Consider the following 25,979-nt stretch of genomic DNA (forward strand, 5'->3'; position numbering starts at 1 on the left):
GCATATTGACTCCTTAGACTTGTGCGGAGACCCTGGGCACAAACGCCACCACCACTACAGCCACAGCCAACAGAGGTGCATCAACAGACAGGGGAGAAAGACAAAATAGAGACCTGAAAAATCACAGCACCAAAAAGCAGAAAATTAAAGAGGATTTTTTTAACCCCCTCTTTTTTTTCAATTGATTTCATTTTTTCTTTCTTTCTTTCTTTCTTTTTTGTGTTCCGGGGACTGACTCCCAGCGGTAGAAGAGGAAAAGAGGAGCAAAGAAACTGAAGAGAATCTGAAAATTAAAAAAGGACAGAACGAAAAAAAGCAACAAACATGTTCGAAATAAGCCGAACACTCAACGCCGCTTTGTTGAGCAATGAGGTAAAGATATTTGGATTTGCTTCTTTCTCCACACTTCACCTGTGCATGTCTGCTGCCAACCATTCTGTCATGTGTGTTATTTGTATGTCCGTGCGTGTGCGTGTCTGTACACTTCTGTATGCTCATAGCCAGAAGACAGAAGGGATGATTGATAACAGCAGCTGTTTATTAAATTTTCCCAGCACGATAGTCGGTATGAAGAAAAATGAACTGCTACGCTTCTCACACTCATCCTGGCTTGTAATAATAAATGGAGAGCTAGTGCCTAGACTTTATATCCTCCTATTGTAACAAAACCAAGGCAGCTATCAAACCCATCCAACATAGGCTTCCTTGTGAAATTGCCCACCTGGGGCTAAAATCGTATGTGCTTCATGTGCACCTACAGTATGTCTGTAAGTGCGAGTGTGTATGGCTGTATGTGTGTGTTCACACATGCATTTGTGTGAGAGCAAAGTGTTCTGTAATCCCCCTCTACCTCCTCTTTCTTCATGTCCCCCCTCCCCCCTCCCCACTCCCTCTTCTGTCCTTTACCATTCTCACCGTCCTTCCTACCTGCTGTTATCTGTTCTCCTTCCCTTCTCTCACACCCTTTCCCTCTCTCTTGCTTTCTTTCTCTCTCTCTCTCGCTCTCTCTCTCCTCCCCTCTCCTTCTGTGTCTGTGTATGAGTGTGTGTGTTCTGTGAGCAGCATCTCAAGATGATGGCGAGGTACGGGCAGCTCTCGGGACTAGCAGCCAGTGGCGTGGGCTCCGTCCCCGAGACGCACTCGCCGCTATTTCCCAGGGATCTCCTGTCATCGCCAGCCCAGATGGGCCACAGGTCACCCCTGGTAAGAGGATAGACAGATCAATATACCTATATCGCTTTAATGAACACAGGCAAGCATAAAAAAAAAGAAACGAAACAAAGAGAAAGGAAGAGAGAGATAGTTAGTGTGTATGAATCTGTGTGTGTGTGTGTGTGTGTGTGTGTGTGTGTGTGTGTGTGTGTGTGTGTGTGTGTGTGTGTGTGTGTGTGTGTGTGTGTGTGTGTGTGTGTGTGTGTGTGTGTGTGTGTGTGTGAAAAGAGCAAAGGGGCAGAAAGAGAGCAAATCAATTGTCGGATTCTGCCCGTATTCCCAATGGATAGTATTAGTAAATATTTACATTGTTTGTTCAATTACGGACGCCTACTCGGTCTTTAGCCTCTGCCAGTCAGACTGTTATCAAGGGAATTTAAGGTGTTTGTGTGTCTGTGTATGCATATGTGAGTGTGTTTGTGTAGTAGTATATTTTATGTTTGTCGTATTTTGTGAATTCCGTTAGCGCATGTGCAGTATTTGCATTTAAAGTTTGTATTTGATGGTGAATTATCATTTATAGTAAATTAATAAATAGGCTCTCGCAGTACACCTCGACCATTTTGAACTTTATATAACATCCTTGCACAGGAAGGGTGATTTTTTTCAACACGCTTGATGTACAGTTGTATAAGATGACAGATGTCAAATGACATTTGATCATAACTATCAATCCAATTCAATTGCAATCAACATCTGACGAGTCACATTAGCAGAGGAAGCAGGAATGCTCTAGAGAGATGGGATATTTTGCACTGGAGACAACATTACTCTGCCATTTACATAGAAAAGATTACTTCAAGGAGAAGGGAATGAGAGAGAAAAAGGGGCATGAGAAAACCCTGAGCGTTTAGGCAAAAGCGTTGTAAGAAAATCCCAGACTCGCCGCATTAAAGCGACATGAAGCTGTGGGTGTCTAATCCGCTGTGGGCTCTTCATTGGTTCGGCTCCCCTTCAAACTGGCTCAGATCCACACCCCAGAGCCTCCCGGAAGCCTTCATAACCCACTGTCATGCTGCTGACTGTACCCAGGGGTTTCCGTCAACTGTATGCAAATGCACGGCGAGGATAAGCGATGAAATACGTTCCGTGAGGAGTTGGGCTTCAAAAAATGTTTTCCAGCTTTTGGTTTGAATTTGTACACAAGTTCAAAGACGTCTGTCCAGTGTTTTGTTTTTATTATACAGCATGAAAAATGACTCTGTTTTCCACTGCCCGTTTACACTCATAACAGTGTTATCTGCTGTTTTCATAAAGCTGCCGGACCATAAATTATTTGTTGCAACCAGTGGAACTAACTAACTGAATTAATTATATAAATGGGATTGACGTGTTGACATATTTTGATTCGTCTGATCGGCATCATATTGGGTGAGAGAATGACTTTGTGGTGATTGCTTGACCAGCCAATTCCAGGGTGAAACCAGCTGACTTGTTTTAAATGACATTGACTTTAACAACAATATATAAATCAGGAAGAAAAAAAACCAAATTTATTCATTAAATTGTTTATTTTGTGCATTTGTTATCAATGTGTTGCTGGTGATGAGGCGTGTTTCGTGTGTGTGTGTGTGTGTGTGTGTGTGTGTGTGTGTGTGTGTGTGTGTGTGTGTGTGTGTGTGTGTGTGTGTGTGTGTGTGTGTGTGTGTGTGTGTGTGGGCAAGTGTGGGTGTTAGCCCATATGCTTATGTATGTGTTTGTAAATGTGTGTGTGTGTATGCGTGCGCGCGCTTGATTACCCTGGTTAAAAAAGACCATCGTTATAGTGATTAATGGTGCCTTCATTAAGCACAGCAAGATCATTTGCATACATTAGATTAATGTGCTGGAAGATTTTGGTTGCTTTGGTGTGTAAAGCCTCAAAAGCAGCGACACGTCTTTTACCTCGATAATATTATGAAACGGAAATACAATTTAATAGCGGCAGCACACCATTGCTATGTATCAGAAATTGAGTAAGTAGGTCCCTGTTTTATATATTTTTAACAATACTAAAAGTTAAGATATTACAGTGTGTTTACATTTAATGCACCACTGCATTAAATAAATGTCTTGATAAATGTACAAATAGCTCGAAGGTTTCGTCCTCCAACACACTGTACGCCTGCAGCAAATTTGTTTACAGCAGGTTGCGCGTGTGGATGTTTTCAGTTGTACATCTTTCAAGCTGTAGGACCATGAGTTTAAAAGAGCATCCAAAGAATTAAATTATGAACCCACCAGAACCCAGGCACAGATTCAGCATGCAATTAATGACATTTAGACTGTTCTTCTGTTCAAACGAGTTTCCAGTTTCTCCTGGTCATTCTAATGCTGTAATCTCAGCCATGGCACCTCACACAAAGCGGATAGAACCAAAAGAACATGTGAGCAAAAACTGAATTGCCAATTATTCCATATTTCAGTCACTGAAATCTAATTTTCAAAAGCCCACATCTGAAAACCTGCAGTGCGCCGTGCTTCAGAGCTGAATGCTGTTAATTTGTAGAAAGCTCCACTGATTACCCACTGCAGGCAGCTGCTGTTCTTTATGTGACACTAGGTGTTGTTTGACAACTCCAATCTTTTCTGTTTCAACATTTAAAAAAAAAAAAAAAGAGGGGTTCCATTGCCAACTGCCTGAAGAGGTTCATCATCACCACAACAACAAACAAAGGCAAAGGAGGAAGAAGGAGAGAGGCACAGACGCTGGCAAACATGTGGAGATTCCTGTATGGTATATTAGCAGCCAGGAGATAGTTAGAGGTCATCTCTATTTCATAACAATGATTAGCTCCTTCCATCTGCCGCTCGCTGCACTTCCCCTTTCCTTGATTGCTGTGTTCTCTATATCCAGGAAATTAGTTCATTTATGCTCCACAACCCTGCCGTCAGTGAGGCACAAACAGGTGCAGCAGACTAAACGACGCCACAGAGCGAAAAAGACACTCAAACTGAGATAAACCGAGAGATGGCGATATGTGCAATATACAGCATCAACAATAACAATCGCACCACAAGTAAAATGGGGCTAGATGCAATACAGGACCGACAAATGTGGTAGTTGTATTTCATTTACTAATATGAAGCATTAAGTGACCTGACAAAAAAATAAGGGATTCAAAAGTTCAAACAAGAAAATGCCGTCGTTTTTTATCCTTGAGGTTTTTAACTGCCTTCAGCACATGACATAGACTTTTGATTTACTGCAGTGTTCGGTAAAGCTTTTAGCCCAGAGTAGTAGAAAAAAAACACATGCTATTCAGCCATATCATCCCTACAGCATATATCAGACTACAGCAGATTATGACCGCATCATGTCTTAGAATTTACATGCAACATCACACGAACACAGACTGCAGCTTTGTGCACGTGTATACATCATGTCATGAGCACATGTGGTGTGTCAGTTTAGGGGAACACAGAGAGGCTGAGAGAAACTGCTAGGGGGGGCCTGTGGGTTCAGAATTGTCGGAAGAGCTGTATATGTTTGTGTGTGTGTGTGTGCCTGTCTGCTGGCCACCAGTACTGCAGGGAGGGCCTAGAGATCAGCAGCTGAGCCTGTGTCCCGCTGGGAGCCATCACTGCAGAATGGAGCAGGTGTCTGCAGGCTCATGCACAGAAACACACACACACACACACACACACACACACACACACACACACACACACACACACACACACACAAACTGTAAAGCTAAGTGAACTCTCTCTCTCTTTCTCCTCACTGCCTCCGTCACTATCAGGTTTTTTTTTGTGCACACCCTACCCGATATATCCACCCAATTTAGTTCATCTGCAGGGTGCCTTTTAGTGCGTATTTCATCACACATTACCATGTTTTTGATCATTACCTCTTTTTTAATACCCGTCAACTCGGTAGATAAGACATAAAAAAAGGTTTGTCATGTGGATATGATCCATAAACAATAATCTGATATTAGAATAGCCTGCTGCAGCAAGTGCCCACGCCCAACCAAAGGTCACCTTTCTGTCTTCAGGTCCGTTGACCTGAAAGTAATAGCCTGCAATTGCATCTACATAATAGCAGTGGCAGGGCCGTTTTGACGGTCATGACCAGTCATGTCACTACCACAAATGCTAAGATATTTTTTTTATAGAAGTGGGTGAAGAGCAGAACACATAATCCAAAAGTGAACAAAAGGGTCGCCCCCACCACCAAAAACCAAAGCAAAAGACTTTAACTTGCTATTATTCCAGCACTGATTGACAGGTCTTCTAATACAAGGATTAACATAACTTAAACTAAGATATTCAAGTTTATGATGAATGGTAATGTTTGTGAACACAGCAATAAAACAGGCTGATGTTTTCAATTTCTTCAAAGTCACAGACTCTTATATTTGTGTGATAAAAAAATTCAGACATGGGCCTTGAGGTTATAAAAAAAGTGGGAAAATAGAAAACACAATCATGTGAACCTCAGGCACACATACTTACCAACGTTTATATGGTAGTGGATTATATATCCGTAGTGGCCCTGCATTCTACTGTGACGTTACCTCAAGCCACAGGCTGCATTTGTACAATTCAATAGGTTAAATTGAAAAAAACTCATCTCCTGCTGTTCATTTCGTTCTTTAATTCCAAAAGAAAAAAAAATCCCAGGGCTGCTCTTTTGCTTAGGAAAGGAAAAACATTTAATTTCAGAGACAAATTTGTTGTCTCTCGTGGACAATGTTTTCACATTCAGTTGCAGTTATTTCATTCGGCTTAAAAGGATAAATAGAGTGAGAATAATGAAACAAACAAGACTGCAGAGAAAGCAGTATTGTGAGTTCTTCACATTTTGTGATTTGCAAACATTTTCAATTATTATGGAAAAACAGAAAAATGCCTCAGCTATATAGTTTGACGGTAAACTGTTCAGAGGTCTTCGGCTAAATCCAATGTCATTTTAGGTGGACATAGAGCAGCCTGAGGTGTGTGTGGGATCATGCAGATTTAATGAATGAATTATAAAACAGACAGTGATATTGAAATGTACTGCAGATATGTCAGCCTTAAACACTTTGACAAAAGAGGTATTAGCCAATGCAAGTTGCGCCTGTGATAATCTCACTCAGATGACTTCAGTTTAGTCATTTCCCGACACAAACAAAATCTCCTGACGAAAAAGAAGGTTTAATCGTCTTTTTCCCCAAAACGACATTTATAGATAATGCCCTTTGCAGACCCCAATTTGAGATATTATATGGGACAGACACCCATTTTGTAGGTGAGGCTCATTTTAAGAGCAGCGATGTGAGGAAATGTGTGTTATTGGCGTCAGCTCAGCGCCTGTTGATGCTGAGCTGACAGTCGCTGCCGATACTTGAGTGATTGTCTGCGTCTAGGATCCTGGCATGTTGATGAACAATGCTATTTTTTTTGTCCTCTCAGAATTGATAGTTTCAAAGCCAGTGCGTTTTTATTGATTTGCTAATTGCCGGGGATGAGGCAAAGTATCTGCTGTCACCATGAATAAATGATGTATGGCTGACTTGTGCATTAGTGCTGAGGAGGACTGACCATTTGAGCTGTAGCCATCGAGTCCGCTGGGAGGTGTCTGGTAATCATGGTCTCTTTATACCGTGTGTACCAAAACCAAAATCATTTTCAAGTGATTAGCTTAATCAAGCTATTGGAAATTCATAAACATAGTACAATTATTTTTGTCCAAGGGGAGGCTAACACCAAGTGGTTCTTCTACAAGACCCAGGGAGATGATTATCTATTGACCCTTTATTCCCTTTAAAAATAAATGTATTCTGACAGCAGTATTCAGGTTGAAGCAGCTATTCATAAAGCCTGCCTTGAGCTGTACATTAGTGACTGTAAAGTGAGCTCATTTACAGGAATATGTACATATTTTGTAAAAAAATATTGTCATTTACCTTTGATTTTGTATTATTACATTAGTCTGTCTTGGCTTGAGTTCATATAACATTGTAAATAATACATTATTTACCTCTTGTATGCAATGTCTTGTTCTATATTTAATAGTGGGATTTATAGAGTTGCTGATAATGAATTTAGTTCTTTTCAATCAGTTTAATGTTTCAACGACACAAAATAATCGAAACTCTTCTCTAAGCATATAGGCCTTTAATCTGAAGCCCCGTGGAGTTTTTCTCCTTGTGCATTGCCCACTTGCTTTTCTTCAAGCATGAGAAAGGGTGGTTAAGCATGAAGTGACATTTGGAGAGCTGGGTTTGTGCAGCATAGGCATGTTTTGGCCCAAAGTACCGTAGGCGATCCCTGTGAAGGACTCTGGATACGTCTCGTTTCTAAAAGGTTATTCCTTATCAAAAGCCGTCATGCAGCCATTTATGGAGATCAGAGAGTGTGAGATTTTTGATGAGGTTTTAAACATCATTACAGATAGCAGGTGGTGTTTTAGTGATTATCATTTTTCCACCTGAAGTCTGAGTGAAGATTCTGTAAATGGAAAAAAGGACTTATTTCTGCAGGGAGATACATGAGCGAAGAAACGACTAAAATAAATAACGGGAGTAAAAAGGTCTGAAAGTGAGCAGCAGTCTAAAGAATCTCAAGTGGCTTGTGTTACTGTAGCGTGTGTGTGTGTGTGTGTGTGTGTGTGTAAGTGGGGAGGAGTTGTGATTAAAGCCTCCACCAGATGGACCACAGCAGTCGCCCTGTGAGCATGGATGTACCCCGACTGGGATCAAACGCAAAATGTCCTGCCTTCCCCGCAGCCCCAAAGCCCACCACTCTAGCCCGTGATCCGCTGACCCACCACACTGTAGCATTGCCACTGCTTCATTTCACACATACACAGTCATCCGGGCTCGTCCAGGCTAGAACAACAGAAAACAAAACAGGGTTTGCTATCCCAGTCATCATACCCATCGCTGAGACTCAAGAAACATTTAGTACACATCCGTGACAATAAACAGCGAGACTAAACTTCATGATCAGTGTGTGAGCTGCTGGCCGGCTGAAGTTGAATGTCATCCCAAGCTGTGGACCACTCTGTTGTCCAAATGGACACTAATCCACCAGAGTCCTGTTGAGAATACATTCTCAGTGCCAGAGCACGGGCCAGACTCAACAGCCAATGCATAGCTAAGCCTCTCTGGGCACCTTCACAAACCTTCTCTCATTCTGTTAGGCTAAAGTCTCAAAAACCCACCGTGATCTCTTCCATAAGAAAGAAGAAGAAATGCTTTATTTTAATGGGTGGATTTAATGTGAAGTCAGTTATCTAAGCATTATTTTGAATTAAATCTACAACAGAGCAGACTTTACATAGCGACTGAACAAGTGTTCACTGCCTATTCCACAGATAAAGACAGAGTATTCAGCCTGAGCTTTCAAACAGCCCCCTGTCACATCTCTGCAGTCTGCAAAGCTCCAGCCATACCAAACAGCTTTGAGTTAAAGTGGAAGAAAGTGGCTGTGACAAATGCAGCGCAGCCTTGTTCCGGGATCAGCTTGAAGAATTCATTTCTGATCTGAGGAGTTTCTACCGGGGAGAGTGACACAGGCAGGGGTTAAGCTGACTGTGTATCAAGCCCACTGACACAGAGGGAAGAGGATGTAGGAGGAAAGCTTCAACTAGATTATAGTTAAATTTTACCAAAATACTTGTATTTAATATAGTGTATATTTAAGTAACATGCGCCATTTAGGGGACCCATCCTTCTCTGCATGGAAAAGTCGGATTTAGTTGTTAGTTTTTAACAGGAAAGATTTTCTAAAGCAAAATGTCAACCTTCTATTCAGTCAGCAACCGTAACACTGAACTCAAAACAATCATAATCTTAACATCCTTTCACCCCTTTTCATAAGTTTGTAAATGGAATGTCTCAAACATGTATGAATGAATGAATGTCCATGACTGAAATATTGAGCAAACTGTTGGAATATAGGACTTGGGGTTTTAGATAATTAACCATCACTATAAAAAATGCAGAGACAGAGATTTTTAAACATTTCCAAAGGACATATTTTCAGGGTCAGGATTAGATTTGAAGTGAAAATGGTTGAGATATGCCTGATGTATTTGTTTTATAACAGTTGGATCATGTTATCATTGCAGGTGATGGTGCTGTCTACAGTATATTGGCTCCATGTTGGCAATTAATTGTCTTGTTGAATTGAAATTTTCTCTCAGTGCATATAGTCACTTTTTTCACATCTGTACCCACTTAGCATTTCACAGACAGGCTGTGAACCTGACTGTCCACCCAAGCTAATTAAACGTAATTTGCTCTCTGTGGTTTAAATAAGGTGGAATTGTGGCAAGTCACTTCCTCTTTGGAAGATCTTTTATGGCAGAACTACTCCCAACTGCTCCCATCTATTATGAAATTGTCAGAACACCACGGCACAGAGCGCCCTGCTTTTGAAGAGAAAGAAAAGAGGTGATTTGATCGAACGTACAGCAGTGCAGGTGCGCTGTGTGCCATTGATTCATGAAAATGAAGACCCTGGTCTTAACACTGAAAGCAAACAAGAAAAGTCAACTGAATCCAAACAGCCCATTGTTGTCCGGATACAGCCGCATCTTGTTAATAGCTGTCTAGTGTCTGGGATTCAGTGATGCTGAGTTTGTCACTGGGCAGGGAGACAGGCGAGTTGAAGGCTGCGATTCTCATTTGTTGATTGTTACCGGCAGAGGGTGGACACCTGCCAGGAAAGAGGCGGTCAGTCTGAGTAGCACAGCAAGATGCTACTTCTGCCAGAACTTCAATAGAGAAGCTAAATCTATCCTTCAAGGGCAAATCAAAAAGAGCCTAAGTAAGCCGCAGCATACTGAGGAGTATCTTCTGGGCTATTAAATGTATTAGGTTGTTTTACTGCATACACTGCTGTGATATTTTGAAGTGAAATCAACCAGGCCTGACAAGCATTGCATTTTTATTCGTAACTCTATTTTAATACTGTTTTCATCATCAGATACAGTACACAGTACAGTTTGCCATACAGAGCAACAGGGATAATTCAGTTTCAGATTGCGTTTTCTGTGTTGTGGTTGCATTAATTTGTTCTGAACCTAACTTGCAATTGGAAAGATCAAGTTCCCCTTCTCTTGATAACAATCAAGGTATTTTCTTTCAGCACTTTGAGGTAACACCTCGGCTGGCATCTTCCATTCTCCTCCTTTAAATAGAAGTCTTATTATGCAGATTGAAACACAAGACAGGTGTTGAAACACTGCATCTGACTGTTATCAAGACTCAAACCGAGAGCACCCACAATTTTTTATCAGCGTCTACGCACTGCATAATCAAACCTGCTATATTGTGTATTCTTTGCCTGCTCTTTCACACTTGTTATCAGAATACTACTTGTTGACTGCTACCAGAATATATTGTGTATGTACAGTATAGCCACCAGTATTAAGATTCAACAAAAACAACCATTTTTTAGGGTGTGGCAGATATGTAGCATTGTGAGTTTGTGTAAGAGAAACAGAGGGACAACACCAGCCTGCATTAATCCATTAAGGTCTGTGACTCTGAGGTTTAGGGTGGAGAAGCAGGGCAGAATGGAGGGCAGGAGGAGTTCATGACAATTAGACGGTCTCTGCTTTCCGAATTAGCAGGCTGGAATCACAGGCTGAAGCACACTTCTGGGGTCCAGCCCTTTAAAGCTCCGGTTCCACGGAAATCACACTGTGACGCACTTCATGAACCACAAGATTGTGCGTTTTTGTATGTGCGGCAGTGGGCACATGCTTGTGTGTGTATGGATTCAGTTGGTGTGCATACAGACAGAGCGCAACGCGTCAAAACCGCGCCCACTGGCGGGGAAAACAAGTCTCCATCCATTGACTTTGTATTGAGTGAGGGTGCTGTCTTGTCAATTCCGTCTGCTAAAAAAAACAAAAAAATGCCTAAAGGCTGCTGTGTGGTGGAAGGCACTACCGACAGGGTAAAGAACCCATAACTATGTCTTTATAAGCAGCCAGACCAAAAGAAAGGAAATAGGCATCTGCAGAAAGAGATCCTGATGTGCCTACTTGTGCAGCAAGCAAATGTCAGTTTTAAGCTAACACAAGCATATTTCTGTAAGTTACGCTAAAGCATTTTGACAGTAAGCGCATGCGTCTAAGTGTGAACCACATTTTACTAGCATATGAAGGGGATCTTTTGTTAGGATGAGATTGCAACTATGCAGCTACTGTTGTTGCACACAGGCATATTAGTGTCAGGATCCCTCAGTTTTCCCATTTTTCCCACGAAAGCCTCTCGTCTGATTGCCTGTATCCATTTTTCCTTCATAAAGGTTCAGTTTTTTGACTCACCTTGTAAAGACGTATGCTGTATCTCAAACCGTGTACTTACTATTATGATTGCTAAGTGTGTTCACACTGATGAAGTATGGCAACATATAGTTCACTATAAGTACCCAGATGGTGCACTCATAACGGTCAGAAAGTTGAGTGTGGAATGCTTGGCGCTTTCTCACCCTCAAAGGTCGCCATCTTTGGTGCGTAGCAGAAACTATGGGACCACCAACGTCTTTACAAACAGGGGAAAATGTCAGGAAGCTGCAGTAGTTGCGATTTAAACAAGGAACACCTACCTATAAAAATGTGAGGCATACGTGTGTTTTTCCGATAGTGACAAGACAAGCTGGCAGGTATTTTACGGTTCTAGTATATGCATAATGGCTGTGTGCGATTTGAAACAACACTACCCTGTCAAAATGTATGCACTACACAAGTGAGTACACAGTGTATTACGTGTAAGTGTACTAACGGAAGTATCTGATTTTAGACACAGCTTTAGGGTCCTTTAGGTCCTTTACCCTATTGGTAGTTCATCCTACCACACAGCAGTTTTTGCGAGACGGAATTCACAAGGACGCACCTTCACGCGATACAAAGTCAATGGAGAGCGATTAACTGTTTTTCCTTCCAGTGTGGGCGGAGTTTAAACATGCTCTGTCTCTAGTGTGTGTGTGTGTATGTGTAAGTGTGTGTATGTGTGTGTGTGTTTATGGAGGCGAGCCAGAGCAAATCAGTGAGATGGCGTTTCTCATTGCTGACAAGTATGGCTGGCCCTCCTGGGTTAAAGCCACAAAAGCTTTTTAACTTTCAAAACTTTACAAGAGGAAAGAAATATAATTTGCCTCCTCAAAAACTATTTAGCATCAGTCAATGCCAAATAATGCATCCAATCAACACTGTGCACTTTTTCTGAGTGAAGTTATTAGGAAAGTAGTCGTTTTAAGTCATTACCCTTAATTACTTCTTTGACATTTTTACATTTACTGATTGAATTGTATTCATGGACAGACATAAACTGGACACAGGGAAAGGACAAATCCACAAGAAAATAAGCTCCTCTGCAATGTCTCTAACATCCAGACTGTAAAGCATCTCAGCATGGACGCCCTTGATAGACTTGATAGATCTCAACCACTCCCTCCATCTGTCCATACGCAATATTATAATGCACAGTGTGTACCCTTAACTAGGACATGGCAACACGGTTCCATCTTTGATATGCGTCTGTATATCATAACTACACACAGAGACTCCAGAACACACCACACTCCAAAGAGCAGATCGTGTTTATAGCTAATTTACTGAGTAGGGGCAGTCACTTTCATTGCTTTATAAAATCATGGTCCTGCAGAGCAATTTAGTAAAATGACAAGCCGAGCAAGTCGACTGTGAGAGACTATTTTCACTTTCAAATTGCATTCTCGTTTAGAGAAAAGGTTATTTTGATCATATTGGATAGGGAGAAAACAACCTGTCCTTTACAAAATAAGAAAATGATCACCCTCTATTTTCTCCCAACATTTAACTGCCTACAAAGACAGAGATGTAATTTGTGATCACCATGGATCCGACTTTCCGTCCTTTACATTCAAGAATTAAAAAGCAACAATAAAAACATGGTTGAGAGGATAATAATAGAGGCAGTGAAGTGAAGAAAGCCTATTTCCGGGTCCAACCCAAAGCCTTTATTAAATTCAAAGGTCAGAGCAGTAGGACAAAAGCTGGACAGGAAACTGTGAGTTTATTGCACGTACTATTCAGCTGCAAATGTTGCTTCTTTCTGCTCTTTGGTGGAAAAGATACAGAGGCACATAATGGAAGATAGACAAAGATGCACTTCTATTTTGATCTGTCTTCTTTGTGTCTCATTCTACATTACTCTTCCTCTGTTGTGTCACATACAGTGTGATTGGTACGAATCTCCAGACTGCGATTGCCAGCATATTCTATTATATCGGAAACAATAGCAAGCTTGTTCAGCCAATCTTCCCCTGTATGTTTGTGTGTGCGCTTGGGTTTAATTGAAGGCATAGTAAAGATTCTCATGCCAGGCACGTGGTTTTGCTATGCTACCGAGCTTGCTGTAGCCCCACTAGACAGATGGAGAGGTCAGGGGTGAAGTGGAGGGACTGCGGAGCATTAGTTCACCTCTCCCTTTTTGTCTGCCAGAACTGGCTTTGTCATTTCTACACTTTACCTTCTTCCTGTTTTTCCTCTTTCCTAACACCGTTCTTTCAGTGTCCTCATCTTGGAACTAATTTGTGTAGCTACAGTACTTGCATATGTGGTTGAAATTCTATATTCACATTTATATGAATACACATACTGTAATGAAAATGTTTAGTATGTATGTACTACATGCTCTATAATATATTTAGACAGTCTACAGTGTGGGTTCACAGTGGATTGTGAGTGCACAAGGCCTTTAGTGAGTTACATCACATCATTTAGCTCCAGACCCTCACAGTTCATACTGATAGACTGTATAATATGTAAGATGTAGTGTCAGTGACGCCAGTGGCTCCTGCCGTGGCCATTTTGGCAGTGCCGGGTGCCACCTAATTCCTGGCTAAAATAAGCAGAGGTGGAGGTGTGGATGGAGCTGAGGCAGACCAAATAAGGCCTACAGTCACCTGTCACTCAAAGCTGCCACACCCTTAACGGCTGCAGAACTTTAAGCCTTTAGCTTTAAAATGTTTACTGCTTCTGTAAAGTTGGGCATTTTAACATAGGTGTCTGTGGAGATTGACTCGTTTTAGAGCCAGCCTCAAGTGGTCATTCAAGGAACTGGCATTTTTGGCACTTCTGCGTTGGCTTCATTATTGTTTAATCTATCTTTGTTTCCATATTATTATTTTATTGATCATGTATTCTGCAAAATGCCATTGTGAAAAGTGCCAATCACAATTGCCATCTTTAAATTGTTTTGATTGAATTGCAAGAAAAGAACAATCATATCTATTGGTTTTCACACTATTACAATATTGTGTAAAATATTTTAGTGAAACAGTATAATCACTTGCCAATGTACTACATCTTAATAAAGTGTGAGTCAGAGAAATCTTCTTGAGCTTAACGGACATCTGCTAGTTAGGTTAGCTCCTGTCCCACCTTGCACAGCTGAATGCTAATTGAAACGAACCAGTATGAGGATAAGTGTTGGCCTGCTGACTGCCTGTTGTGTGAGCGCATAGCAAACAGTATGATCAGGTGTTAGGAAAAGACTGTCTTGGTCTCTTATCTGGCAACTTGAAGACACAGAAGTAAAGTATATGCGGCTTCATGTTTATATCTACAGCATAAGGTGCTTGAATGTGTCATAGCTTTTGTGAGACCTTGTTTAGGCCAAAATGTGTGTATAATTTGTGCGTACATACACATGGATATGCTTTGTGCTTATCGAGTGTTGTGTGGGCCAACATGTGTTTCTGTATTCTGAGTGTGTGTGTGGGTAAATAGGTGTGAAGGTACAGCCACTGCCTGCCAGAAACTGTGTTAAAGGAAGCAAGAGCTCCCTCTTCTTGTCTGCCTGAGACAGGGGCCAGGGGACAAAATCATTGTGGCAGGTTTGCTGGTGGCCATAGAGAATTTGCTTTTTTTATAAATCTATAGTATAAACTGTTGAGATTTGTTCGTCAGTGTAACTGTGAGTAATTTGACAGCATATGATTAAAAAATCTATAATTACTCATTAATACAATAGCGTAACATGTGGTGCCCTACTGTGTATGGTGCAAACCACAGTTAACAGAATTCTTAAAGAAGCAACTTCTTTCAGAGGAGCATTTTTGAGACAAATCACTTAAGGACTCCCAAGAAGGGAACCCTATGTTTGGGTTTTTTTGTTGAGGTGGAAGAAAATAGTATGTTTCCTGCTGCCCTTGTTTTTCAGCAGAGGTAGGCCTATGCATGTCAAACAAAAGGGAGTAGCCTACACACTCACACGCTGCAGTAACAACGTAACAACCTGTTTTCTATTCGAGCTTAAGGGTACAAGCAAGGCGTAGACTGACTTTATGCATAATTATTAAGAGTCATGTGGGATCATTATTTGCAGTCACGAATATAAAGTCACCTTAACTGCTTGAGCATCTACCTCTCCGCATGATGCTTCGAGGAGAACACGAGCCTGCCTCCTCCACTCTCATCCGCGAGCGCACCGCCCCGTCGGTACCTCATAAGCCAATGGGAGACCGCGCTCGAGGTGACTGGACATTCCATAAATGGCTTTTTTCTTTTAAGGAAAAGGTAGAGGGTGTTTTCTCTTAATCTTTTCCTCTGAGTGGATTCTTATTTCATCGCCCTGACGTTTTGTCTTAGTTTTCCCACTGAGCACGCCTGTTTACCCCCCCACCTCTCTTGCACGCGGGACGGGGCTGCACGTCTTCCACACCCACAGGTTCACTGTTTAGTTTTTTTTTGGCTCCGCGAGACTCCACCGCCACTTCTTCGGTTCATTCATCCTCCCCGGCACGCGGCCGCTACTCCATCCGTTTCTCCTCGCTGACTTCACCGGCTTTTACAGCTTGTTCGCCGTGACTACCGTTACCGTCTGTAACACCACCAGCCTGACACAAGAATGGTCATGGTGAGTAGATATAGGGTATATGTTTTCCATCCTGCTCGTCCCATTCTGCAAACCAGTCGGGCTTTAATGTAACCATACGGCGTACCGCAGCAGGCAGACAGGTAGCGGCGCACTGATTTGTTTTAGCATACACATTGATTTACCAGCCTACAGTCAGATCATTCATTTAAACTAGTTAACTATATCGCATCCACCTGTATGGACAGGTGTGTGGTCTGACTGCCCAAGCACTCCTCATCGTTCATCGAATTTGAACCTCCAACAAAAGGCTGGAGCATGGATTATCGACAAGCAGACAATTTTGATTTACGTCAAATTCTGTTTTTCTTTTGAAAAGATGTAGTAGTGTTTGGGGGGGGGGGTGTTACAATTCCTGAAATCCTTCAATCATACGGCTATTTTGTCAAGACAAAAGCTGCAATCAGTTCTGTGCGTGTAAGAAAAAAAGTGTGTGTTTTGTGTGTGAGGGAAAGAGACAGGAAAACCGAGAGAATGAGATAGTCTGCATACACCGTCATGTAAATGTACAGGGGATTTTAACATGCACCCAGTAATAGCTAATTTATATACACAGTGCTGCGCAGGCATCCTATTACCATAGTGCCTGAGGCTGCAATCACTCTCCCAGAGCTCTCTCTCTCTCTCTCTGCTCTGCCCGGCTCACTCAAGCACAGACCTCAGCAGCGATTGATTGCTTTGCTGGGATTCAGAAAGCCTTTTCTCTGCCAAACCAGGCTGAGGTTGGCGTGTGCCGACGAAGGCTCAGAGCCAGCCAGAGAGCGAAGGTGTTAACACCGAGGGAGGGGGAGGTGATGCCGAGGGCTTGACGGGCAAGCCAAGAAGCCAATCGCAGACTGTAAAAGAGAGGTGGGTGGAGGGGAGTGGGCGTGCGCTGACCTTCCAGCTGAGCAGGCGACTGGGCGGGTGGCTGTGGGGAGGAGGGAGGGCGGTAGGTGGGAGGGAAGGGGAGGGGGTAGGAGGGATGCTTGCTGCAGCCCAGCACTCTCTCATCCAGGCTCACCATTCTCCTCTCAGCATCTGTGGAAGAAGGCGATGCTTGCTCCGTACGCCTCTAGTACGCTTCTCCCTGCTCGCCTTTAAGACTCAGGCAGAAACAGGAAGAGAGGCAGAGTGAGAAATATAAGCAGACAGTGTCAGAGGAGACTGAGACAGAAAGAGAGTAACAGAGAGTAGGAGAATTTCTTTGCTCAGGCGTTGCTGTAGGTGTTGTGTGAGGAGAGAGAGAGCGTGAGACAACGGCCGGCGTCTCCCAAATGGAGTGGAATGGGTTTAAGATGGTAAGGAAGAAGGCTACAGGCAGCCTGCCACTATACTCCACCGTACATTGTTAACCATCATTTCATTTTGGGCAGCCTACACTGGCTGGAGCAGGTTGTAATTGTAGATATACTATCACCCATAGTCTGTATGTAATACTCTTTCAGCACAGGCAATGCAGTGATACTATTAAACTATTTGTTGTGCAGAATGTTAAGTTCCTTCATACAGGGAAGAAGGATACAGCAGGGGGGTTTGACTGATGGGGTTTGTGGGCAGGGTGAGAAACAGAGGGAGACAGATGTAGGGACGGACGCATATATCATGCTAATAGGAGAGGTGTGGAGGCAGGGGTAGAGGTAAGGAAGGATGGGGAGAGGAGCGGAGGGAGGGAAGGGTTAAACTGGGGAACAGCACCCATTTTATGTTGAAGCCAAGGCTGTAGGTGTCCCCCCCTTTTCTTGCCTTTGCACCACTCTGAAATATTAACCTGCGTACAGTACTGCAGCAGAGATTGAATGCACATTGTTGATGCTGAATGTACCAAGATGGTAGGGAAACTGGAGTTTTGTAGATTTTCATGATGTTCACGTATATGTTATTTGTCATGCAGCTCGTGTACACAGTGAGAGTTTGTGGTGTCCATAAGTTGTGCCAGAGCTGGAGAAAGAAGGAGTAGGTGTGTTAGGAGTTGCACGCATGCCTGGTTTACAATAGATCTTAATGCTGTGCATGCTCTAAGTTTTAAACACATTGTTCATATGAGTGTGCCTGAATATGACTGTGTATTCTCAATTATGTGTTTGGCTGTGTGAGTGGGTGTCAACATGAGAGAAATCATAATAACCTACAAGTAATCTACTTTGCTCAGATTCCTGACTCTCACTTTAACTTTTGAATCCATTTATTCAATCATCCAGCACATCCAAGCGACAGAGTGAGCGGCTGACTAACAAAGCTAGCGGACGCTTTTTTCTTCCTGTCGTTTTCACCTGTCACATAAGACAGAATTTTATTTCATTGCAGATACTGCGTCACCACAGTAGAGTCGTACTGTCCATAAAGTGGACTGATTCACTTTTGAATTTGCACGTAAAGCAGTGGACACAAATGTTTTATTGTTTGTTTGCTGGCTTTTTTTCTCCATTGGATGCAATCAAAATTCCAATTGAAATGAAGGCCACTCCCCTGTTTGGTGACTAGGCTAGTGATGCTCGCTGGTTTGCCTTGCCTTATGTGCATACTGAGGGGCCTAGCAGGAACACATGACTGACATTGCGAGAAGATGCGTGGAGGCAGACAAATGGTGTATATTGTTTATACTGATTTACAGATTGGACTAGTATTAGAGGGTGAAAGCAATGAAGATGGAGGGGGAATGGAAAAGAACAGTGATAGAGGCAGCGTGAAAAAGTGGAATGTTCGTCAGTATTGGAGGCATTAGATATGAGATTGCACCATAAAACCTCCTGATGGGAACCAGTGGGGGACCTGGGCTAGAGACAGGTCATCACTTCACACACACACACACACACACACACACACACACACACACACACACACACACACACACACACACACACAAACACACACTCTATTACCCTCAGGCAGAACACCATGAGCTCCAAGGTTACACATAAATGCTAATAGAGTGTGGTATGTGAGGAATTTATTAGCTACAGTGCACCGACCGATTGTGTGCTTAGTGATTTAAATGTATCCAGAGATCAGAGAAACATAAGATAAGGATATGTAGTCCTGAGGTGATTATAGGCCTGAGGAAATGATTGGCGGACCTTAACTACGAATTGATGGATGATGAGCTAACAAAAAAAAACAACCTAAATAAAAGTATCAGGTCAAGAAAGAAATATTAGGTCATCAATTAAATTACGTGATAGCCTGTGAAGTGTTTTGAATGGCTTTGTTATCGGTTTCTTTCTGTGTGTGTGTGTGTGTGTGTGTGTGAGTGCGTGCATCAGAGGGGTGACTGACGTTTGTCCAGATGCAGAGTGACATGGTTAACTACAGCTGGATTAAACACCAAGTAAATAGAGTGTGAGAGAGGAGGAGAAGTGATTCAGACACAGGAACAATTGGCTCTTAATCTTCTCTCCTGTGTTCCTATGTTCAAACAATAGCTCTTGGATTTTCTGTCGGCGGGTGTGTCATCATATGCGAACAGACCTTTTACTGTGTTGCATGGTGCTAGTGGAAATACCAATTCTTAGTGTCAGCATGATGGAGGAATTTAAGCTTGACCTGGCACTCAGTGGACAGAAATTGGATATTTCTGAAAGTGTTGCTCTTTTCTTCTCATTTCTAACTTACTCTAATTTTCTAACATTAACCTGCTATGAAATAAATTGCTAAAAAAAAAGAAGAGGATAATTCCTTGACCATTTGACACCTCTTGAGATGAACTAAAAGCTAACAAATTGAGGCTGATGCTCTGTTAGGATCTTTATCACTGAATAACAGAATCATCCCATTTTTACTTCCTTTAAGCCGTTCTCCTGGGTCCATGCTTATTTACTTGAAGAAAATCAGAATGGTATATGGATAATTTGATAGTGTGGGATGTGTGTTTTACTGAGCAGCAGAAAAAAACATCCATTTTGGTGGAGGTGAATAATGCATGTTGTGGGTTTGACTTGCTGTCTAAGGCTTTAGCATTCTTATGCTTTGTGTTTCATGCGTATAGTGTGATTTGTTTTTCACATTCAGAGGTTGCACTGCAGTTCATCACATCCACAGTAATTAGCTACAGAATGGTGAGATGTCAAATGGTCACACTGTGTTTGTGTTCATAGTATAGGTCATGTACGTAGTCGTTAATTAATATGCGTGTGAGTACACATTAGGGCTGAGACGAGCATGATTTCATCGTGGAACGAGATTGAAACACTCACAATAAGTTGGATTTCCGCATGAATATCCCCATGAGTGACTTGACTGGCAAATTGCCGACAGTTTTTCCTCTAACTTTAACTTTAATTTGGCCACAGCCCATAAGTAACACTTCAAATCAAGTAGAATTTATTTTATATTTTAGAAAATCATTTGATGTAGACAGTTAAACGGAGAAGCAGAAAGTCAAAGTGTTCATTGCATGTACAATTAACATTGCTGTGCATGTATTTATCAACCACAACAAATGTAAGTTTGATAGTTGAATAGGCTGTATGTATGCTGCAGCATTTCCCCTGGGCTTCTCTGTGAATTCCTCTCATTCCATAATTGCTGCAAGTTCATTCCAGTGCCATTTTTTTATGACAAACTATGACGTTTTATGACTTTGTATAATATTGGAGACCTTATGATTTATGTTTTGAGGTAAAGTGATTCCAGTATGTTTTAGTGTATTTTAAGAGTTGAAAGCCTATTTTGATGATTATCAGGAAAGTAGTTTGGGATATGTTATTGGGAGGATAATCGTGACATGACATACATCATCCCATGTACAATATACATTAAATGTTTAATGTGTGTGTGTGTGTGTGTTTGTGTGTGTGTGTCAGGTGTGTATCACACTGTCCATGTCCGCTCTCTAGTTTTAGGTAAATGGCAGCTGAGGCACATAGACACCCATCAGTCAGCTGTAATTACATGTTTCCTTTTAACCTTGACCCCACTTTAGAGCAGGGTACTTTACACAGAGGTTATAGTGATATGTCAGCAAGCTAGCCAGGGATAGGCTATAACAAAAATATATTTAGTTGTATTATATTTGTTTGGTAGGACAACTGGGGAGCTCCTGCAAGATTGTACATAAGCTTTTTTCCCTTTATGGGTTCTTGATTTGGTGGAAACAACAATATGATATTCAACTTATGTAAACCGACAAAATTTTAAATAATTCCCTTGAAGGTCCCTCCTTGATATGCAGCTACATACACAGTAATACAGTATTTAAACAGTTATTTTAAATTTATGCTATAATCATGGTAACGAAAATTGGTAATATTCATTTTTCAGAAAGTAATAGAGTTATTATGATGCAAAATATTTGTATATACTGCATGATACTAACATGACAAACTATATTATGTAATAAAATAGACAGGGTCAACTAGTGGTTTGAAATATAGCTACTTTTATAAAGTAAAGATTTGATTTGCGTGTGACATGACACCACTGAGACACATAGCTCGAGAAGACAAAGTCAGTTTTTGTCTTGCCTTTACACTTGAGGTTAAGAGTTTTTGCCATTGCTTTAGCCTATTTTTATGCAGTCTATCAGTATTTTGGCGGTAAAGTGTCTGTATAAATATCGCAAAAATATTTTATTGTCTTTAAATGTCTTTTCCACTTTCCTTTAAACAAAAGCTGGATGGAAGCAGTTAATTAGCCAAAAGCCTGTTTGAATAAGAAGCTGCTGTAACAATCTCTGTCCCAATTAGCACGCTTTGGTTTTTAAATATTCCTTTTGTGTGAAGCCTAAACACACATGAATACTCACAAAACGGTCACATTGAAAATTTAATAGGCTTCCACAGCGATTTCCTTCATTTATTTAAAATGTTTTTTTTTCCCCTTCTCCTTTTAAAAAGCTAGAAATCTGAGAAGCATGGCGAGGCATTCTGCTGTGAGGGGAGCAGCATTCACAAATACTAGACCTAATTCCTTTGGCAGCAGCTCAAACTGCTACAGACAGACACATAATCAGCTGGGGAGCGTTAGCGCCTCAGCCCACTAGCAAACACAGGACCGAGCCCTTGTTGTGCATCGCTGCTTTTCAGAATAAATATCCCGATGGAAAATACAGTGGGAGGAAAGAGGTATTTATGTGTATATAGCTCTTTGTTCAGTCAAAGATACAGAAGGAGAGAGGAACACTGGCTTTCGTAGCTACTTTACTGCTCATTCTTTCTCGATCCTCTCTCTGCCTCGATTTCTCTGCCTCCCTTCCTCCCTCCCTCCCTCTCTTTCTCTCATCCTCCACTGTACCGTGTGTGTTTTGGTATTCATACAGATGTTTGGATTTGAGTGGCAGTTTCTCCTGAGACTATGCACAAGCGGCTGACTCGTCTCATCTGCATTTTGCATCCCAGGAAAAAAGAGAACAGAAAGCAGCGGAAAGCATCAGCAGGCAGACAGACTGTGTGTGCGTGTGTGTGTGTGTGTGTGTGTGTGTGTGTGTGTGTGTGTGTGTGTGTGTGTGTGCGTGCGCGCGTGCGTGCACATGTTGTTTGGCTTTCGCAGCTTAACTGGCCCCAGCGCTATTACTGTGTGATGTTTAAAGGACGTTTCAAGGTCATGCTTTTGACAGTCCTCACCGCCTTTGACATATTAAACATTTATATATTTCTGTAGCCAGATGAATTATAGATTGAACATGCAACTGAACATGCTACAAAATGGCACCATTGTGGTTGGTAATAGACACATTAGGGCCTACAAACACCGCATCCCACACGACAGCCTCTAGCCTGCCTTATCTCATCAATAGCAACACTAACACAGGGACAAAACAAAGACTGATCTTGCTGTATGCAGTATACCAAGACACTGGCAAATCCCACAACAGGAAGAAAGGGGGGTGTAAATGGTCCATATGCAAGTCGGTTGTGGTCAAGGACTCATAAAGATCAGGGGTCACTGCATGTTATGATTATAATACTGGCCGACTTCATCTAAAAAGGAAACGCTATCTCCTCATGAATTAATAAGATAAAACCTGGCGATTTTTTTTTCTTGTGAGTAAAAGGCTTTGTTTGCTTTTCTGATGTAACACCCTGAGATCAGAGATTGCCAACCTTCACCCACTGGCAGTTACGCCGGCCACAGTTAGAGATAGTAATTCTGATAATGGAGGTGTTTGTCCCAACAGGAATATGGATTCTCACAGTCGATGCACATTCCCTTCCAATCAACAGGAATGGTGTCCTTCCTACACAGCATAACTAGAGGGAAATGGAGGGAATGTGATATACGATGCTTATCAAAACTGATAAACGTCAGCAGCAGCAAGCATGAACCGCACGCGTCAAGTTGATATTTGGAGGTAGAGAGAGAGGAAAAAGTCAGAAAGGGAGAGAGAAAATGAGAGATTGATGTGTGCTATCTCCTGGCTGCACAGCTCTCCGACACATGTTATCAGACTAAAGACGCAGTCGCAGAATTTTCTATGGCAATCAGCCACCGCCTTCTATATGTTGCCTCCCTGCACATGCTACAGTATATGCGCAAGGATAGTCTCCTGTGGGCATTTTCAATTACTCTGCACTGTACAGCAGTAGGGGGGATTAATCTGCTCGTTTGAATGCACGCCACACTTAATGGTTTAGCTGGTGTGCCGGCAGGCCTCGTCTGTTAGCTGTGCCTGTATACATTTAGGCTTTTGTGTCTCAATCTCCTCTTTCCTGCTGCAGTAGAAGCCATCTCTAAATTGCACCACTCTCACATCAAGTTACATTGAGATAAGATCTTCAGAGAAGATGGGCTCACTATAAATCCTCAAGTCCAACTCCATATTGATTCTGTAATGACTAGTACAAAGCGAATTTATATTAATTGGAAAGTGACTGAAATAGTTTAGCTATTGCTGTGAGAGCATATTCAAAAAGCACAAAGAAATAGGTGTTACAGGGTGCTAAATGTAGCTGAATATTCAAATGACACCCAGGCTTATAACTATACCAAAGACCAAAAAAGTGTAACCACATATTAAAGCATTTAATATTTCAAAATGTCAGTCAGCATAGAAAATAGGTTGCCAAGAGATTTTCCAGTCATAAAATTTTAGCTGCTCTGTCTATCAGTGATGTGGTAACCTCCTTCACATCTACATGTAGTTCCCAGTTATTCATTGCCTCCATCAAACTCTTTACTCATTAAGACAGATGACGGACGGCTGTCCTTTTCCCTTGCAGCTATTTGATTATATGAGCGCTGGTTCAGAGCTGAATCAATAACCAGATTAGACTCAGCCACACCCACCCGCAGTACCCAAGGCTGTGGAATGAATTCTCTAGTTCAATGGTCGGTTTGTGTCTATGTGATTTAGCTCTATAACCCCCCCCACACACACACACACACACACACACACACACACACACACACACACACACACACACACGCAGGATGTGTCTGAGATGCAGCTGATGGGGGAAACAGTGATTAGATTAGGAAGAGCTCTGCCGGGCCTGTGTTCTTCTCTCCTCCTTATTTTCATTGTAAGCACTGTGCTGTAGGTTTTGTTCTTATCGTTTACCTCTGGGCTGTTTATAGTTTTTTAAATACCTGTTCAACAAAGCCAATATTGCCCCTTCCAGCCTTAAACCAGTTTTAATTAGAACTCCTACTGTGAATTATACAGAAAATTAAGTTCAGTCAGAGGAGTTTACAAGTTTCTGTTTCAGTTGCTCAGGAAGAATATTCTTTAGAGACCCCTTTTGGGAAAGTTGTTCTGTTCTTTAACTTGTTTTTCAAGGTCTTTTTCATACGGTACTTACAACAAACGTGACTGTTGGCTGGAGCGTGTATTTTTCTAGTTGCTTGCAATAGCATGACACTGCTGAGTTGCTTTTTTCTGTCCTGATAGAGGCAGGTGGGCATTGTAGCTGTGTATAGTTAGGTTGTTGAGTTGAGTCTAAATCTGTGTGCTTTCGCACACGTTTGCATATGTTTGTTTATGTACACGCTGGTGTATTTAAGTGTATTTTTGCTAAAGATAGGAAACAGCGTCACTAAAATCGCTTCTTGCCGGCACAGGTGCGTGGCCGCATTCACCTGCCAGCTACTTGTGGAGGTGGTGTCCTCTCCTCATGACACATGGTGCTGACTCAGATGGATCAGCCTGCCTGTGCTCTCCCTTCCTTACTGTCTGTTTCTACGTCCTCGATCCTCTCTCCAGGCCCAGCCACAGTAAAAGTAACTTCAGCTCAACACAGAAATGAGCGCTGTATGGGAACACAAGCTATTCCCTGAAATGTAATCCAGAGGAGTGCAGGTTTTTGTCGTGCTGTAAACTCTTGTAGTGTCACTTAGATTTATCCAGAAAACAGTCACCGTGAATAATATTAACCAGGTTAGATCATAAGACACAGTAAGAGAAAAAAGATGTGTCCTATTGGGAAGGATTGGAAACCTTTTACGTCATGTTAAATGACAGGGGTGATGTAGGCCTACTGTTTGTGGGCAGGGTTCTTTCTGTCTCTCCCCTCTTCTCTTATTCATGATGTGTCTTTCGTGCATACCATCCACAGAAACAAGGTTAATACTTACTGAATAGGCTCTACATGTTAGTTAGATAGATATCATCTCCACTAAAACCTTTAACCACATTAATGACATTTAATTATGGATAGAATCCCATGTAGGGGATGAGATGATGATTTAGCCTCTTTAATCCACCAAAGTGTCCTAGCTAAGGGCTTCGACAGTGATAACTCCCATCCGTCACACCCAGGGATTACAGCAGGGCAGACAGCGATGCACAGCAGAGACATCTTGCTGATTTGACTGAGCTGGGAGCCGAGATGCTGGCTGCAGCAGCAAGAACTGGAACAAAGGCTGGCAAGCTGTTGATGGGGATTTGATGCTGTTCAAGGGAAGATTGCTGTTGGTTTGATGGCACTGCATTGACTTGCAGCTGAGAAATAGGGGTCAGGAGCATCAAGCGAGGGACTGTTCCTGGCACACAAGTGAAGCTAG

General features: G+C 42.0%; 1 protein-coding gene across 2 annotated transcripts in view; it reads left to right on the forward strand.

Moving 5' to 3' along the window:
* Nucleotides 1-25,979, forward strand: part of elavl4 (ELAV like neuron-specific RNA binding protein 4) — a 75,141-nt gene continuing 49,162 nt past the window's right edge. Inside the window, exons 1-2 of one of the 2 annotated variants that reach the window (XM_083940175.1) lie at nucleotides 1-372; nucleotides 1,063-1,203. In XM_083940175.1, coding sequence (XP_083796301.1) covers nucleotides 325-372; nucleotides 1,063-1,203 — 189 coding nt within the window. In that variant the 5' untranslated portion in view covers nucleotides 1-324. The remainder of the gene's footprint in view (nucleotides 373-1,062; nucleotides 1,204-25,979) is intronic. The other variant, XM_083940176.1, reaches the window with a different exon arrangement.

The sequence above is a fragment of the Echiichthys vipera genome (genome assembly GCF_963691815.1).
Source record: "Echiichthys vipera genome assembly, chromosome: 3".
Classification (NCBI taxonomy): domain Eukaryota; kingdom Metazoa; phylum Chordata; class Actinopteri; order Perciformes; family Trachinidae; genus Echiichthys; species Echiichthys vipera.